This window comes from Phaethon lepturus, unplaced genomic scaffold (genome assembly GCF_000687285.1).
Source record: "Phaethon lepturus isolate BGI_N335 unplaced genomic scaffold, ASM68728v1 scaffold46820, whole genome shotgun sequence".
Taxonomy (NCBI): Eukaryota; Metazoa; Chordata; class Aves; order Phaethontiformes; family Phaethontidae; genus Phaethon; species Phaethon lepturus.
In genome coordinates, this window is record NW_010512066.1 from 1,559 (window position 1) to 20,025 (window position 18,467).

The 18,467-nt window shown below is 53.1% G+C and overlaps 1 protein-coding gene across 1 annotated transcript; it reads right to left on the reverse strand.

Moving 5' to 3' along the window:
* Positions 1–471: 471 nt before the first annotated feature.
* Positions 472–14,764, reverse strand: TBC1D22B (TBC1 domain family, member 22B; the record flags this gene model as incomplete). Its single annotated transcript, XM_010285704.1, has 12 exons — positions 472–809; positions 1,312–1,407; positions 1,651–1,778; positions 2,098–2,173; positions 2,527–2,633; positions 9,598–9,712; positions 10,650–10,715; positions 11,177–11,305; positions 11,743–11,813; positions 12,317–12,496; positions 13,434–13,747; positions 14,708–14,764. Coding segments are annotated over 12 exons (1,468 nt in total), but the record flags the coding sequence as incomplete, so codon positions are not given.
* Between the last annotated feature and the right edge of the window lie 3,703 nt (positions 14,765–18,467).

The window sequence follows — 18,467 nt, forward strand, 5'->3', positions numbered from 1 at the left end:
CCCCCCCTGCCGTGCCTGCCCCGCTGCCCTGGGGGAGAGGGAGGCGAAGAGGACGGAGAGGAGAGAGGGCAGGCACGAGGGGCTCTCTCGTGAACCCACAAAGTGCTGGGGGTCTCCGGACCCTGGGAGTGAAGCTAGGCCCTGAGAGAAACTTCTTGCTCTGCTGCCCTCGGGGGGAAGGATTTTCCAGCCAGGCGGGTCTCTGATAAGGCATTTTCATCTGGGAGCTGGAGTGAACGGTGTCAGAAGAGAGAAGGGAGCAGATAGGGCAGCGCACGTGGTGGCTGGTTAACATGAGGCAGCAAAGCCAAGGTGGTCCCAGCTGGACAAGCCCAGGGCACGGGGTGGAGAGGACAGGAGGCTTCATCCTCACCTCTCTAAAGCTGCCCCCCATGTCGTCGTCATCGTTGTCCCCAGCCCCTTCACACCTCTCTCCCTGGCTCAAGCCACCAGCACGGTGTGAAATACTGACGGTCATTGAAGTGGCACATCCAGGCGCACGGAGTGGCACAGGCACACGTTAAGAGTTAAGACAAGAGTCGATGTGAGCTTTGTACAGCGAGGAGCAGCTCCCAGCCGGAGTGTCCGAGGACTTGGGATGACAAAAATGCCACAGTGATCAGATCGGGCCAGGACGAGGGGGTGGGCATGGGGGAGAGGAGGCAGTCGAGTCCTGGCACCTATCGGCGGTAATGATTGGGGGCATCTGCAAACATGTATTTGAGTCTATAAGCTTCAGCGAGCAGGAGTCCAATTTCTTCGTTACCCCAGTGTATCGTGGGCAGGTTTTGTAACAACATCAGAAGGCCCTGAAAGAGGGGAGGGTGCTTAGTGTGGGGCGGTTGAAGGCACAGTACAGATCCAGAGCAGGCTCGGGGCCGGCGTGACCAGAGGCAGCAGCACTCAATAACTTTCGCTCACCACACTCGCAGGTCTGAAAGGCTCAGAAACAGCATTAAGATGTGCTCGTGTCTAGATCCAAATGAGTGAAGCACCTCAGATGCCCCCAAATCCCTTGAGATAAAGGGTGCTACCACAGTGTTACAGCTGGACACCAGAAGGCAAACACGAAGGGACTTACCGCGATCAAAGCTCGAGCCGAGGGAAGATGTGGTATTTGATGTTCGAACCCTCCAGCAGCTCAGATCTCTGTCCTGAGCCCTGAGGCTCTGAAGTTACTTTTAGGCAACGATCCTGAGACTGGATGATCTTGGAGCCAGCTTTGAGATGATGTGACCAACACTGGGTTCCCAACCAGAGCAATTCCCCCCGCTCTACCCTCAGGGAATTACCCCAGCCCCAAGGACTTACTTGGAAGTCTTCCTCATCGAGGATCTCCTTCCGCCACTTGATCAAGAAGGCGGCGCAGACATACAGGTGGAAATGTGAGAATCCTTCTGGCTCCGACTGCGGACAACAAAACTCTGGGTCAGCTCCTGCAGCTCACCTGGAGCGTGACTTCCCTGGACACAGACGTCCTACCGGGCAACCCATCACCCAACTGGCTCTAAACATCCCAAGGCCACGCTGCTTTGCTTGCCTCATCTCCCCAGCTGCACGGCGCTGCAAGAAGACCTCCATCCCCCCGTGTACAGGGAATTGGCCCCACAGTGACCAGCCAAGCAGGGAAGGTGGCGGGAGCCTGCGTACCTGGTAGGTGTCCCAGAGGCGGATGGTGCAGCGAAGAGGCAGCTCCCTCATAAGCAGATTGTTCATCCAGCGAAAGGCAAACTGCAGGTATTCGACCTCATACTTCCTAAAGTGATTATGTACCTGCTCTGAAACAGCACATTTCACTTACATACCTGGGAACCACAGTGCCCCAGCTCCCACACATGGCACTGCGCCCAACACGCCAGCCTTCATGCACTTTCACGATGAGTCCTTGTTCTCCCAAATGCCTCCACTCCTCACCCTGTGCTACCTGGCCAACAAAACCTCGTTTCCAGGAGGCTTCTGGCTGACCCCACGCTGCCCTGCTTCCAAACGTCTTGTAGGCAAGCATCTGCCCCTGCCCTGAGGGTACTACTTGCAAAGGAGGCCTCCCACTGTTGTGACAAAGAGCCTCCAATCTGCTCAGATCCCCTTGTCACCTACCATCGATCCGGCTGACTAGCTCCTCCAGGGCTTTGACCTTCTTCTGGATCCCTGGCTGTGCAAAGGTGTAGTTATCCTGTGGGGAGAGGCCATGAGTCAGAAGCAGCAGCTCTAACAACAGCTAGGAATGACCAAAAACCAGATCCCCAGCTCCACAGGGAGCTGAGATGACCACGAGCCAAGATCACCGTGGCTCTTGAGCACCAGGATCATCTGCCTGCTGTGAAGTCCCGAGGCAGGACAGTGCTGGTTGGATAGCCACAGCATCTTCTTTCCCCACCATTTTACCCATGGGTTTTGCTTAGTGAAGTGGCAAAATCTCCCCAATGCTAGGGCATCTAGAGTGCTCACCCAGACACAGAGAGAAGATGACTGCACTGCTACACCAGCAAGGGGAAAGAAACCTCGGCAGCCCCCGAAAATGCTCACCTGTATCCCGTCCAGCAGCTTGCTCATGCACCAGAAGCTATCGGCTTCAATGCTCCGTAAAACATCCTGCGACAGATTTGTCACATCAAAGTTTTCCACGTCCTCTTCTGCAAAACAGAGAGGGAAGAGCATCAGGAGAACAGGGGACACCAGGAGGCTCACGGGACACACTGAGGGGCTTTATCAAGCCAAGGCAGGGCGAGAGGCACTACAAGGCTCCCTGCATGACGCGAGTGGCCTGGCACAGAGCACAGCACCCATGCACTGACCTACTTCAGCCCAAGCAAAGGGTTGAAGGATTCCAAAAGACTCAGCGTCCGCAATGCAAACCCAGCCCAGCTTCCCAGGGGACTGCAGGAGGGATGCCACAGCGCTGCCGCTGTTGTCGTCCCTCTGGGGCGAGGGATGTGCATGGACAAAACCCCTGGCATATGGGACCGCTCTTGCTGGAGCCCATCCTGCCCTGGGTGACAGCTCGTCTCTGTAGGCTGGTGGCACCACAGGGAGAACCACGAGAGATGAATCCATCACTGCAACCAGAAACCAGGGAAGCCAATGATGCCCTTGACCTGGGGTAGCACAAGGGACCTGAGCTTCCACTCCCTCCTTGGTAAAGAGAGGATTCATCAGTGCCAGCCCAGGACTGGATCACAACAGAGTCACCCAAAAAGGGGCTGCCAACTCTAAGGGCACAACAGGAGGAACTGCCAAAGCCTCAGCATCCTCTGTAGTAGAGCAGGACTCTTGGGCACAGTTGCAAGGACCCAAAAGCAGACAAACATCTTTCTGGAAAGCAAAAAGCTCCTAGTTAAATCCAGCATGGAGCCTGACAGCGGGGCCACATGGCAGAGGGACCGCTCAGCTTCACAGAGCCTCTCCTCTTCCTCGAGCCCAGCTGACAGGGCAGCGCCAGCAAACAGAAGCAGCCCCATGCATGGAAGAGCCTTGCTGTGGGGCAAGCAGAGATTTGTGCAAGCTTCTTTTTCAAACCCAGTAAATTGTGAGTCTCAGAGCACAAAGGCTACTGACAGCTCTGTCCTCCAAGGGCCTTCATAGAGTGCAAAAAGCTGCCCCTGCTTTTAAATGGGCTTATAAACCCTCAAGAAGGGCAAGGGAGAGGCAGAGGCCTCAAGGGTGGCATAGCAGTGATGCTGGTGGAGTTTAGAGCAGAGATTACCTGCTCCAGGCCAGGCTCACCTTAACCTGGAGGCTGTAGAGGGCAACAAGCACGGGAAGGTAGTGGAGGCTTGGGAAAGAGAGGAGACACAGGTCTGGCTCTCCTGGCTCAGCCAACCCAGCAGTTCCCTCCCTCCCTCCCTCCTCAGGAGGAAGGCACCCGTCACACTGCTGACGGAGGCCTTGGAGGGAGCTGTCATGTTGCTAAATCGGATCAACAGATGCCACGGCTAAACTGGCCCGTTTCCAACCCCAGAGGCTCAGAAATCTGAACAAGTGTCTTTGATTGTGCTTGGAAAAGAGCAAGAGAGGCAGAGGCTGGGGCTTGGGGTTGGAGCCGGGCCACCCTCTTGGCTCAGATATGCCGCAGGGCAGCTGTTGCAGGTTGGCAGCACTGTGAAAATCAACGCTCACAGATCCTGCCCGCAGGAGGATGGCAAGTGCAGAGCCAGCGACTCCGACACTGCTCTCATCTCTGGTCTTCCTCCAGGTCAGAGCTCAGCTCCAGAGCAAACTGCCATTGGGAGCTTTAGGGACAAGCAAGGGCTTAACCCTGCATTAATCTGTCAATCTTGTACTGCAGAAAGAGCAGCAAAGCTGCTTTCCAGCTGCAGGTGACTGTCCAAAAATATCACTCTTTTGCTGGCTTCTCTGCAGCCACTCTCAAATATTCCAGGTAATGAGAAAGGTGGGCCAAATCTGTTTAGTATTCATCTCCTTTCCTACATAACTTCCCCAAAGAGGATGGGCAGGCAAAGGACAAGGCCACACATGTACAGCCAGGACTGGGGGGAGAGGTAGGCTTAGCCACACCAGGAACAAGCCTCATGCAGAAGACTGCCCCGTGCAGCTCCAGGCATGAGGACCACGATGGAGAAGGGGATGTGGGGATGTGCCCAGGTGATGGGAACACCCCACTGCTTGCACCGGTACAAGGATAAGAGGAGCAACCCTGCCAACACCCCAGTGTGAAAGCAAAACAGTGGTAGGAAATCCCCAGCAAGAGCCAAGACACGTTGCAAGAAGCTTTGAAAAAAACCCAGGTCTCTGGCGTGTGGCTCAGCACAAACATCTGCTCAGCGGCATCATTAAAGAGGCCCCGTGGAAAGGAGTGAGATACTCAACATATGGCTCCGACAGGGACCGAGAAGGAGCCAGCGGCACGGTGACAGCTGCCTGTGGCAGGGGAAATGGGGACAGCCAGGACACCGCTGCCAGTGTCACAGGGTGCCCAAGGGCAGCTGGGGCTTGGGGGAAGCGGGAAAGCAAAGTACCTGTGAGTGACATTTCAACAGGGCTCAGGGCTGACACAGAAGGGGCATCATAGCCCCACTTGAACCCCTGCCTCAAATACCAGGCAGGGCATAGCTTGGAGCAGATCAGAGGAGCCAAGGCTCCAGCCTCCCACATCCCTGCTTTCCATCGGGGAGCTTTAATGACTCCCCATATTCTGGCAGCTAGGGCTCAGTGCAGCACTAGACGCATGGAGAACAGTTAAACCCAGTCTCAGCTCACAACTCTGCATAGTAATGGGCAAGTCTGCACTGCCTGCAGTGAGCGACAGGTCCAGGGCAAAACCAGAGTTCAGAACAAGCTGGGTCACTCGCAGCGTGACTAGAGACACCCGGGTACAAGGCTCCCCTTCCCTTCATCCAAGCTCCACTTCTGCTCCTGCTTACATGGAAACAGAGTCTTAACGTAACCAGGATTAGGATTTAGTAACAAAGCCAGTTAGGAGCAAGCAAGATCAATACTTTCCATGGCACTACTCTCCTCTACAGACGTGGTGAAATGCCAAACAGGGCCCTAAGCTGGGACAATCCCTTATGCAAGGCCTTGAATGGGGGATGGAAGTGGTGTCATACAGCGAGACAGGCAGAGAGCACGTGGAGAGCGTGCAGGGGCCAGCACTGACGCTACCTGGGGATGCTGAACTCATTTCTGAGCTCTGTCATTGTCATTTTAAATGCAAACACAAGCCATGAGAACTGGGAGGGACTCAGTGAAGCAGCAGAGGCTGCGGGACCTGAGCCGAGAGGCAGTTTTAGCAGGATTAACAGCTCAGCATCCCTGTGCTTGCTGGGCCCTCTCTGATCACCTGGAAAAAGGGGCATACGGCTTCCTCTGGCAGGTGCCAAGGTGTCATCCCTGCCCCAATTCCTCGGATGCCAGACTGCCCCACTCAGCTCGGCCCCCTCAGCAGCACCGGCAGCCTGCACCCGTTCCATCCGGAGGGCAGCGACAGCAGGCTCAGCTGCTCCTGCAGCCTCAACACCTCCCTCGAGCTCTGCCTTACAGCAGCACCAGCTGAAAACAAGCCGTGCTCAGCAATCTGTGGCAGAAGCCATCGATCAGCCAGGAGGAGGAATTGCTCCATCTATGGAGCTGGCAATGGCAGGGGCACAAAGTGCCCATGCTCGCTGCCAAATAGCTGAGGCAGCCGCGTTCGTGCAGGAGGCAGATAGAGCATCACAGGAGAAGGCGAGCCAGCTTGCCACGCTGGGGGAAAGGGGAAAACACGGCCGTTAAATCTGTCCCATCTGCCAAGGGCTCACAGCAACCTGCATGGCACCTGGAAGCAGCATGAGGAGTTTTGCATCCAGACCAGGTGCAAGGAAGCAAAAAGCAATGGGTGCCAGCTGGCACTGGAGAAGGGTGCAGGGGAGTTCAGACACAGAGACTGGAAGCTCTGGGGAAGAGCTGATTCTCCCTGCTTCAGCCTAGGTGGTATTTTCTGAAGCTGGTCAAAAGGGGCACACACACTGGACTCGAGGCATTGCACAGCAAGAAGAGGGTAGGAGTACCAATGGAAGAGTCTTTTGGCAATGCAGGTTAATAACAGGGCCATCCAGTTCCCAAAGCATCCCAGGGCAGCTAGAGAAACAGCTTCCTGCAAATGCTTTTCGCTTACTAGTCTGTTTACCTCCTTCATGACCCAAAGGGGCATACACCCTTCCTCCCCACACCTTCTGCAGTCAGGATGGAAAGGCATCAAGTCAAAGACACAGCAGTATGGACAGCCAAACCGCTGGCCGTAACTACTACCTCGAGCAAGCCGAGTTTAATACCTCTGCACACAAAAGCCTGGGAGTTTGACGGGTTACTGCTGACTGTTGGTTCACTGTTTGTGTCACCTTCAATGAAAGAAAGCTGCCAAACAGTTTCCTGAAAGTGTCTGATAAGCTACAGACCATCCCCTACCCAAACCACCCACCTTTTAGCCATGGATACACTCTAGCCCTTGGTGGGAAGCCAGTCAAGCCCTCTGAAGAATGTTTTAGGTGTTGGTCTAGTACCTGATGGAGACACCATTAACCAGACACATTAATCAGTTGATGAGCACCAAGAAGAGATTTTAATTTATCTGTAGAAAAGTTGATTTGTTGTCTGTGATTGCAATGCCTGCCCAAAGCACAGGATGATGGGTTAAACACCTACAGTGAACTTGGAGGTGGGGACTGGCCCGTTATCGGAGATGAGATTGCACAGTAGAAGACCAGTGTGTCAGCCTGGCTTTGTGCTGAACAGCTAACCAAAGTCAACAGCTTGTGAACTCCCACCTCTGCCTGTCAGCTCTGAATCGCACACCACGGTGCCCGGAAAGGATGGTCCTGCTGAGTCAGCTGCCGTGGGAGGCAGCCCTTCAAAGGCTCTAACACAAACGCACCAGGAAAGACGGTGGGCAGCTAAGCAGAGGAGCCAGCTGGCAGCACAGTGGGTCCCTTCTAGCATCTTGCAGTCGACAAAATGCCTGCTCTAAAAGGAGAGTAGCGGCAGCAAACCTGAGAGGTTTGAGGATTGAGCCAGTGCTGGTGCTGACTTCCCAGAGCCAGCTTTCAAGGAAAGGCAAGGGAAACTTTTCCAGGCCACTCTGAATGTGGAAATACCATCAGATGATACACAGGTGTATGAGCCCTCAGTGGCTCTGTGGGCAGGGGCTGCCTGAGCCATACAGATTGTCCCCTTTCCCAAGGCGGATACAGCTTGAAGAATACAAGCAGAATTTCCTTTGAACAAGAGATTCCCCATGGAGAGGTGAAGTGGCTCTTAGCACACGCTGCACAAGGATTACCAAACTGTGCAAGGCCTCTTTTGGCTCTCCTGCTGCAAGGACTCAGGTGCAGCACAGACTTGGCCGATCCAGTGATCCTGAGAATTAGTGATCTAACACGGAGAGCCTCCAGAGCTGCCCTGCCCAGCACCAGCTCTTCAGGGGCCTGTCAGCAAAGGCAGCTGTAGAGAAGAGCCAGTGCTCCAAACCAGCGACTTAATGCCTGTTGCAAAAGGGGATACATGACACTGAGCGCTGCCAGTTCTTTCCCACGTACATTCAAGGCAATTACTGATCTTGTTCTTAAACTCTGACTGCTACACAGCCAGGCCAAGGAGCAGGTAGCTACCGAGACAGCTTGTGACCTAAAGGCTGGCTTTGAATCCCAGGGATGCATGATGTTGCTTGGCCAAATTCAACTCAATGGGTCTCTCGCAGAGGGGTTTTTTCTTCCTCCAACACAAGTTTCAGAGATAGCTGGAAGGAAGGTCACATTCAGAGAGGAAGCTTCAGTCAGGGTTGAAAACAGCCCTAGAAGATGGTGAGAAGCATGACGCCAGCAAAAGATGGACAGGTCTGTTGCAGCATGAACTCTGCAGGCACATGCAGAGAGAGTTGAGCCCCACCACAGTACAGGACTGCAAGAAGTCATACCAGGTACCCGCAGGCAGCTCTGCTTCAGACCAGCTCCCTTCTGGCACAGATAACTCACTGTGTGCACAGCTCTGCTTCTAACCCAATAAATCAATCCTGAGTAACTAGCCTCTGCCAAGACTAAGTGCCACCAATGCCACTCAAGCAATAACGCACAGAAGCCACTCAAAGGCTGCTCAGACCTGACCCAACAGGCTCCTGACCTCCCAGGAAAGGGAATTCACTCCAGCTGGTAGCTGAGCCACATTTTGTGCCTTGCCCTTCAGGCTGGGAGGAGCAACAGCACTTCCTAGGGATCAATCCTGACCACATCGGCTACCACAGTGGAAATTGAGGTGACTTGCCTTAGAAGAGGCAGATCAGTACTAGTTCACGCAGCCTTAGCTAGATAGTGGAAGGCTTCCACTGACTTCAACAAGCTTTGGATCAGACCTTAAAAATATTTGTTCAACAGGACTTCTCTGTCACCAATACAGTCTTATAAATTCCTTTTTCCTTCTCTTTACAGTGAAAACTAAGAGCCTTTAGGCATAGGGATTACAGCATCCCAGCATTAATGACAATCCCAAAACACAGCTAGAACTGCAGAAAGAATAAAAATGCTATGGGTAGAAATCACTTGATCTCCAGCTAAAAGCAACTGGCTGACAAGAAAGCCAAAAGCAGCAGGGAGAAGTCAAGTTTCTTTCTGAAACTCTCAGCTTGAGAAACACACCTGTACTAGCAGCACAGGACAGGAATCTTTATTTTAAATAGTTTATTTTACATTCTCAGCAGGGTCTTTTTATACTTCACTCATTCCTCCTAGAGCAAGAACTAGCTCCAAGCCCAAGCTTTGAGAGCTAGACCCTCCCCCAACTCTGTATATCAGGGCTTTGCCTAAACTCCCTCGGCACCTGAAAGTCCCCATTTTCCTCCAAGCTATGAGGATATTAAGTACATTCAAATGCAAATCCACCCTTAGCACTGCAACTTCCGTGCAACTCAGCAAGGTTACAAAACTGAAGCCAATTCAACCAGGCAAAGATACAACAAGAGGTCAAGATGCGTCTCCAGCCTGCACAGGCGCTGAAGGAAGAACACATCATCCCCTCCAGCAAGGCAAGCTCTGCTGATGCCAGCACTTCACACCATTTCAAACACCGTGGTCGAGAGGCAGCACCGTGCTTCAAGTGGCAAAGGTCACTTACCAACATACTCAGAGAGGAACACAACAAAGAACGGAGTGACCAGGTCATTGATTCCCTGTACATAGCCGCTGGCTGGGTGTCGAATGGCCCAGATAAACAGGATTCTTTCAAATATCTAGGGAAGAATGAGGGAAAGCAGGTACCTGCATTAGCCGTGCACAAAGGAAAGGCAGAAAAGCATAACTGCTAAGCTCGGGGAGCGGAGATCATGCGCTGACAGGCTTTTCTGCAGCCATACAGGTAAGATAAGAAGCATAAAAGTCCTAGAAGAGACTCCTGCATGATACACAGATCCCACACATGGGCCAGCCCACACTTCCCAGAACAAGGCAGCCCAGACTCCTCATCAAAGCCTCCACTTGAAGAAATGCAGACCCAACTTTTCAACATCCAGGTGGCTTAAGACCCTTCCACCCATAGGACTGGGCTGCCTATTAGCAGAGCAGCACTCCTTGCTGAACATCACGTGGAAAGCTAAGGCTGTTACCTGTTATCAGTACTTGCAGCACAACATCAGAGATGGGGATAGCTCCCAACAGAGCAGCCTCCCCCCAGTAAGCAGCGTGTTATTTCCAGACTGCCCCAGCCCCAGGACACCACGCTCTGACATACCACGTACACACACTGAGCTTGTTTCCAAAGAGGACAGACGCCCACACCTCCTGGCCACCTCTCAAACCCATCCCTGCCCGGGTTTCTCACATACTTTGTACAAAAGAGGTTTCGTAGCAAACCAGAACCCATCTGTTCTGGTTCAAATGCCTTGACTTTGTCTTGCAACAAAAGCTTCAGGTCTTTTACCAACTCTTGGCTACATCTCGCCACAAAAGAGCTGATCTCATAAGCTCTGAGCTCTAAGTCTGATGTCTTTCAGAAACATGGGACAAGACCAAACAGCTTCAGCAGGTATTTGCATCAGGAGCTGTCAGCCAGGGACGTTTCCCCACAAAGCTAACCCATTAGTGGCAGTGCTGGTCTAACTCCACACATACACCCCACACCAAATGTGGGGCAGGAGCTTCACCACCTAAGGTGAAGGAGCTTCATCTTACCTCCTGGACAAGTGGCTGCTGGAAGAGGGGGATGAGTGGGTTGGTCCTTGGAATGTCGATGTGGATCTGGAAGAGAGGGTGGGTTACTACACACACCCCAGCTGTGCTTTCCGGGGGCACAATAACTCATCCCAGGCTAGCAGAGGGGAATCCACACCTCAGTGTGTCCCCAAGTGAGAGCTGCACTTGCTGACAAGCACAGCAAGGGCTCACATGACAACTGCACTGAGAAAAATCATCTACAGTTTTATCTCCAGTCCCCTCTGCTCAGGTGTGGGCAGGTGGCCAGAGCCAGGAAAGAGTTGGGGTCTGAAATCTAGTTATTAGATCGATTTAGGGAAGGCTTAACTAATACCCATAAGATGACGGACAGAAACATGGTGCCCTGTCTGCAAGGAGACGACTCCTAATAGCTACAGCTAGAGGAAGTCCTAGCACAACCCCAGCCGCATGGACAAGCGGCAGCAAGAGGGAGGACAGGGATGTAACGAAAGCAGAAAGCCAGCCAACAGGCAGAGGGCTCATACCTGTCGGTAGGTGTCTTGATGGTGCTCCTCATTCCGGGAATCGTAATACTGCTGGATGAAGCCGAAGTACTCCTCCCGCTTGCGCTGCAAAGTCAGCTTTCGCCGCTCCATGTTTGCGGGGAGATAACCCTGCGGCAGGAAAACCTGTTTTAGGGCTGACCCTCTTCTCTCATCACAAACCATCCCCCGAAATCCTGCCAGTCAGCCATGCACCTGGAAGCATCAGGCACTGCGACTTGGGAGCTGGGGAAAGAGCTTTCATGGGATTTGGCTTTCTCAGCCCCTGATGCCTTTACTGATCTTGGGGCAAGCCAATTTCATGGGATTCAACTTCCCAAAACAGACTGAACCACACATTCCCAACACCAGTCTGGGCTCTGTGCTCAAAGAAGATATAGCAATTACATTCTATGTAAAAACCAAAAAAACCCTACAGTTCACCTGTAGGCTGGGCACAGATACAACATGAGCAAACCTGGTTACAGGACACATGAAGGTCTAGGAGCCCGTGATCCTGGCTTGGCACATTCCCCCCAGATTCCTGCGTCATGGCTCCAAGTACTCACTGAGAGGAGACGCCACGTCACGGGCCGGACCTCTCTGGGCACACCAGGCCAGCTGCATTTCCTCAGCTCATCTGCAAACGGACAGTGGTGGCAATGGATTAGATCCTACACACGTCCAGGCACCACTATACCTAGAAGGAGAGGAAAGCCCAGTCTGCTCCTGCAGGCTCTGGAGACACTGAGCCCCCAGGAAGGCTCCACATTAGCAATGACCAGGGACGTGGGTCTGCGGCAAGGGGAGTAGAGAGGATTTCAGCTCAGCATGGGCATGGAACTGGTGGCTGCAGGGGCTCCAACGTGCTGGAACCTCAGTTCTCATGCAGAGCTCAACAGCCCCCTGTGATCATCACAATCACCATTTGCGAGATGGAGAAAGACTGAGAACAGACAGGGAGCTGGTGGAGGACATCACCATGTGCCAACAGAGCAGTTCATGCAACCATCCCACTTGGTGCAACTGCAGGTAGTCATTTTTTCCACCCTTGAAGCAGACCCGATTACAACCTGAAGCAGGCAGCAGGCCCCTCTGCCTTCCCCTTCCCACCCGCAGGTAGCCCCGTTTTGCCACACTCACCCAGGTCCGTGTTGTGGCTGGAAAGGAGCTGCCGAAACTTTTCCAGGCGGGTTTTCTCCCTCACTGTCATCGGGGGAGCACCCGAAGCATTTTGGTCAGAGATTCGGGCAACAAGTGGAATGACAGGCCGAAGGGGAAGGGACTGCTGCTTCTGAAGGGGGGTTCGCACGCAGGCCTCCTCTGCAAGGAGCAGATGCTGCAGTGAGGTGGGGAAGGAAACCGCACCTCTCCAACCCTACCTCGCTCTTCTGGCCACTGTCAGAGACCTGCCACTGCATATTTCAGCCCTCTCTTCCCCAGTCCCAGCAAACCAAGCATCACTGGCCCCTTCCGGTGGATCAACTGGTTCACAGGCATCTGTTGTGGCTCTTCCATCATTTCCCCCCACCATTTCTCCTTCCCTTCCTTCTCCCTGTATCCAGACACCTGTCTGCCAGTGGATCAGACTTCCCTCTTCACATGGAAGCCATGGACAGAAGGTCACAGGAGAGGAGGCAGAAGGAGCTGTGGGAATCCCAGAAGAACTGGCCTTCAGATCTGCTCTGTTCACCACTAGATCTAAATAGTGATCAAGCTAATTGCTAGAGCAGAGAGAGGAGGTGATGGGCTGCCAATGCCACCTGCTGGCAGCAGGGACCTGCTGGGTTAATTCCCACAGAACAGGCAGCCATCTGCCTGCGACGAGGCAGAGCAAGCAGGGACTGATGCTGCCCAGTTCCCTGCCCAAGCTGTACCGACCTGGGGTCAACAGGACCTCACCCAGACCTTCACTAAGAGCAGCGCACTGGGCCACAAAAGAAGCAGGCAGTGAGCAACTCTGAGCAAGAACTTAACAGATCTCAAAAATCCCTTAGCACCCAGAACACGGGATCCTCTGGGACAGACATGCCTGTATGCAGGATACTGGGCAGCAGAGGACACTGAAGCATTAAGGCCAGGCCTCTGGAAACAGCTCCTTGGGGTACAGGATACTACAAGGAGGAAAAAGCCCCCATTGAGCTCATGGGCTGTGCCACAGCCTCTCGCCCATAACATGCAAGTAGCAGCAAGCCGCTGAGTTCAGCGGTCAACCAGGAGAGCACTGGAGCAGGAGGCTGCTCCTGAAGACGGCTCTTACCAGATGTCCTAGAGAGCTGGGCCTCGCTGCTGGACTTGATGACCTTGCAGTTGGCAGGCATGTCGCTGAGAGCGGACTGGGTCCGCTCGGGTTTTGCTCGCAGCTTGCTGTGGTTCTCCAGAACCTGGGCTGCTGTGGCCTTGGCCACTTTAGAGTTCAGAGTTTGCAAAGAGGAAGAGGAGGAAGAGAAGTCCTCATCTTCATCATCACCAATGTCCCAGGCATCACTGGTATTGCGGGCAAACTCATGAAAGCTGGAGGCCTTCTTGCTTTTCATAGGCAGCGCATTGGCCTTGGAACGGTCCTTGATGAAGCTGGGAGCCAGAGAGAAACAGTATCAAGAGCCATGCTGTTAGAGGAGTCCATTTTCTTTCCTTCTGTACACCTTCACTCCCATCAGCCAGACCCGTTTTCCAATTTCCTTGTTTCTCCTCCCAAACCCAAGGAATATGTTAAGTCTCTCCGGGCTGCCCGCTGCCAGGAGGCAGAGCCCAAGCTGGTACGATGGCAGGGCACGGAGGCCACAGTGGCAGCAGACGGCTGGAGAGGTGCCAGGCTTCCCGGCTCAGAAGGGCAAAAGGGAGAGACGTACAATTCCTCCAGCTCCACCTCCCCCCACCCTACAGAAAACAGGTAGATTAACAGCCAAAAAAGTCTTGCAACCTGGGGAGAGGCATGTCAGAGGTTAGACGGAGCCGGTCTGTGCTCGTGGACACTCCTGATACAGCTGCGATCGCTCTCAGCAGACAGACCAGCCTAGTTCTTTTCTCAGGCACAGAATTAGCCTTCGCGTTTACCCTCAAGCTACAGGAGTCAAAGTCCACCACCTGAAGCGTCACAGAAAAGGGGGAACCTTCACCGCTACACAGCATGAGATAGGGACAAGGAGGCGGTTCAGATCAGCTCTGCCTTTTCCTGCCAGGAAGGGTGCTGCAGTTCTCCAGCCTCGCAGCTCGTGGGCAGCTTTACCTCCCCTTCCCTTAATTCTTCCATCTCCAAAGGGGAGCAGAGGGCTCGGACACCATTGCTAAAAAATAAGCCTGTCTCCTTTGATGTGGCTGGCAGGATATGGATTTCTGGCCATAAAGGGTGCCGGCAGATAAGCTTTCCCTGTAAGCTTTCGCAGAGCTCAAGACAGCACCGCACCCCACCACTGTCCTTCTCCGCTGGAATATCACAGTGCCAGGGGATGCTGGAGACCTCCACCTACTGCAGGACTGAGCCAAAAAACTGCAAAGCCTCATGGCCCATATCTCCAGGAGATAAACACTTACTTTTTGGTGAGTCGGGGATCCAGTGGAGGATGCTGTGCTCCATAGACAGGTTGAATACTGCAGGAAAGAGAAAAAAAAAAAAAGACAACAATGCAAAAAGCCACAGAGCACCCACAAATAATCTCCTGAGCTTGGACTGGGGTCACACTTCTTGCCTGCTGTTGGGAGCTGAATACAGACCAAAAGCAACTTCAATTACTTTCTGGATCTAAGGCTTTGAAGACAAAGTGATACATTCAGCTGAAGATTTGTTCTTTGCAGCAGCAAAGAGAAGCCTTGTTTAAACTCTTAGGCTCTCTCCAGCCTGAGCTGGGATTTGAGATCTGCTCTTTTCTGCTATGCCGATTCACTCTGGGTGACCACGTCTCAGTCCCCCTGTCTTATAGACTGACGTTCATTTGCTTCTCTATCAAGGGGATTTCCAGATTTGGGAATTCAGGCTTCTGAGCCTTGCAAGACTGGGAAAGACTCCAGCCAGTGACACTGGGGCTCCTCCACAACACACTTGAGGGTTTGAACTCCACGCTGGATCTCAGGCTTGTAGCCAACACTACAGTGAAGCAGCGACTGGTACCGTACACGGTTTGACTCAGGTCCAAATCCCAGCTTAATCGATGACTCCCTATGTGGCCTGAAATGAGTCACCATGTCTCAGTCCCTCAGCTCCCCGCCCCATGGAATGGGACTAGTGGGACAGGGAGTCCGAGGGCTGCAGGCACTACACGGGGAGCATCACCTTGGAGAGGAGCTGCAAGACAAGTGCTCGTCACTAGTCTTACAGGCTCCGGATGTGAGATGGGGACCCTGAGTTATTACCTTCATTTGGGTAACTATTCACAATCACCCCACCCTGAAAAACCATCTCTGGAAAACAAGTCTTCCCCATCCCCTGGTACACAGCACGGCCCCGCATCCCATGGCGGAGACAAGGGCCCATTCAGAGCTGGCACACAAGGGACAGGCTCCTCTTGGGTCAACAGAGCTGGCCTGGTTTCCAGGAGCTGCAGATGGTGCCTGGCAGTAAAATGAATGCAGCCCAGCCATGTAGGAGGGGGACAGCAAGCCTGGTGCAGCTGGAAAACACACTGGGAACCAGTTGATGCTGGGCAGGCAGCAGCAACAGGCCCAGCTGGCAGAGGAGAGAGGCATGGCAGAAGCTGGAAACAAGCACAGACAGATCCTGGTGGTGAAGCCCGGTGAGGGGTGGGCTCGCTGCTGCAGCAGCCATCCCTCGGGGCTGGAAACACTGAAAAGGCTCACTGTGTTTACTCACCAGCAATCAAGCCTAGGAAAGAGTTTGCTGACTAATTAGCGTCTAGGAGTCAGGACAGCTATTAAGCAGAGGCACCCCCGTGGGTGGGCATAGCAAGCAGATTATCAGGAGTAAGAAAAACAACCCCTCCAGATCGGCACTGCTTCCCAATGACTCATGGCAGCTCCTTGCAGAAGAGGAGCTAGGAGAGCCTCTCCAATACCCAGCACCAAACTCACACTATCTCGTGACAGCAGTGACAACACTGCTCCTCCCTGAGCAGGGATCCATGCGCTGCTGATGGGCGATTGCTTTGATTTACCTGCAAAAGTCTGAAGTTCACAAGCCAAACGAATGATGTGTGTTAAACATAGAGGAGGGGATGTGGCAGCCAGCTGAAAGGGTGAAGAAACCCTTTCCTGGGACTCTGAAGCAATCGGCCAACGCCTTCACTGGCTAACGGCCGATATAACTGCAGAGGGTCCCACCTCCCAAGCAGCTCTTTTTAAAGGATGTGAACCCGGGCCCCCCCAAACAAAGCATCCCAAGCTGATGTAATTGTACAGCTCATCAGCCTGCGCTCCCACATGAGCAGCTGAATATGACAGTCTGGTTTCCAGCAGGGTACAGGGGCAGGACTGAACATCACCGTCCTGCATCGGTGAGCTCCGACTGCTGCATGAAGTGGGTTCATCCCGTGTTTGTCCCATCTTTGCCAATTCTGTGCCCTGTCCACCTGTGCAGAGGGTGTAGCAGGCTGGACAAGAGGAGTGCAAATGCTCTGAGGTGTGCAACAAGTGACTCCTAAGATACATGAGCACATGCACAACTGCCAGACGTCAAGTTTGGGCTGTAGTGCCTGTGGTATCCTTGATATCTAATCCTGCTCCTTTAGCTCCCGTACCTGTAGCTGACTCCCAGCAGATCCTACAGCTCCACACAAAGGTGTGTTACCACATTCTACTTTTACAGCTGAGAAAATTGAGGCATGGGAGCAATACCACCAAGGATGCACAGTAACTTTATTTGCTCACTCTTGTCTGGTTTTCCCTGGTGCAGCTCAGCTAGATGAGTCTGCTGTCTCCAAGCTTAACTCCCCGTCTGAAGCTGTCTTCACCTGACTTTTGCATGGACAGAAAGCTCAGGCAGGCATGAGCTCTCAGCAAACACACCACTGAGTCAGGAGCTGAGATCTAAGCTGATGCTGTGGTCCCAAACTGACTGGATGAGTCCCCTGTCCTGTCTCAGTTTAAGCTCTTTGGGACAGGCACTTCTTTTTACCCATATGTTCAGTGTCTGGTACAACGGGTGACTGACAGCATCTGGGACAACGCCTGTGGTACCCGCGTTACACCGCTCACGAGAAGATCATCGCAGGCTGTGGGTTGTTGACACTGCAGCAGAAAGCATATCCACAAAACCTCAGTGCCACTTCAGACACAGATCATACTTACTCCTAGTAGACTCTGTTTCTCCCCTTTTAAAAGGGCATTTAAATACCCGCCCCCACAGCCTGGCTGCCCCTCTCTCCAAAGAGCAGGAAATAAACAACCCATCGCACAGGGTAACGCACCAGACCAACCTGCCAACGCATCCCCAGAAAATTACTGGGGCAAGAATTCCCAATGCAAAAACCACAGGGCAGTACTGGAAACATGGAACAACATTTACTAGTTCTGCCACCCTACACCTACTGGGGAAAAAACACCAACTAAAAGCTAATACAACTAAGTGACCAAATGCACAAAGTGTCACGGAAAAGGAAGCTAACAGTCTCCAAATCTTTACAAAGCCTCCCTCTGCCAGCTTGTCATGGCAAAGAAAGGAGAGAGCCAAGAATCTGTACGGGAAGATCTCTCAAAGCTCAGACAGAAAAGAAGAAAGGGAGCTTCACATCTAGCAACCATGGATGCAGCACATCCCACCTTCACCTTTTGTCGTGTTGCCCAAGATCTGTTAGTAAATGTCCCCACAAACGACCATCAGGCAGGGTTGTAGAGGTGGTAACAAGGCTCCTCAACAGCAGGATAACTGCCAAGCAGCCAGTTAAGAGCAGGGGAGAACTTTGCCAAAAACTTGACGTTGGAGTGTATTGTCTAGGCAGGACCAGCTGCCTCCCAGACCGGTTCACCTAGTTTGAGTTTTCCAAGCCAAAGCTTAAAGTCTCCCACCGCAGAAGAGAGATGCTAAGACCACCAGCTGGAAGCATGGCTGTGACCTCCAAGTAAGCGATGGGAGCAATCGGGAGACAAAATGACTGAGGAGGAGCGCAGCATTTTCTTCCCCCATGAGCAGAAGAGAAGGAATGTGTAGTGCTTGTTGCTTTCCCTTCACTTGCCACAGACCTGGGTTGTCCCACCAACCTGAGGGAGCCAGCCCAGCAACAAAGAACCGAGTAAAAGCACATTAGAAAGGGAGATTTAACTGGCCTAGCAGGATTTAAACTAAGCATTTCAGACTGTGTCCGCACACCACGAGGGGAAGGGCAGGGTTCAGATAAGGCAAACG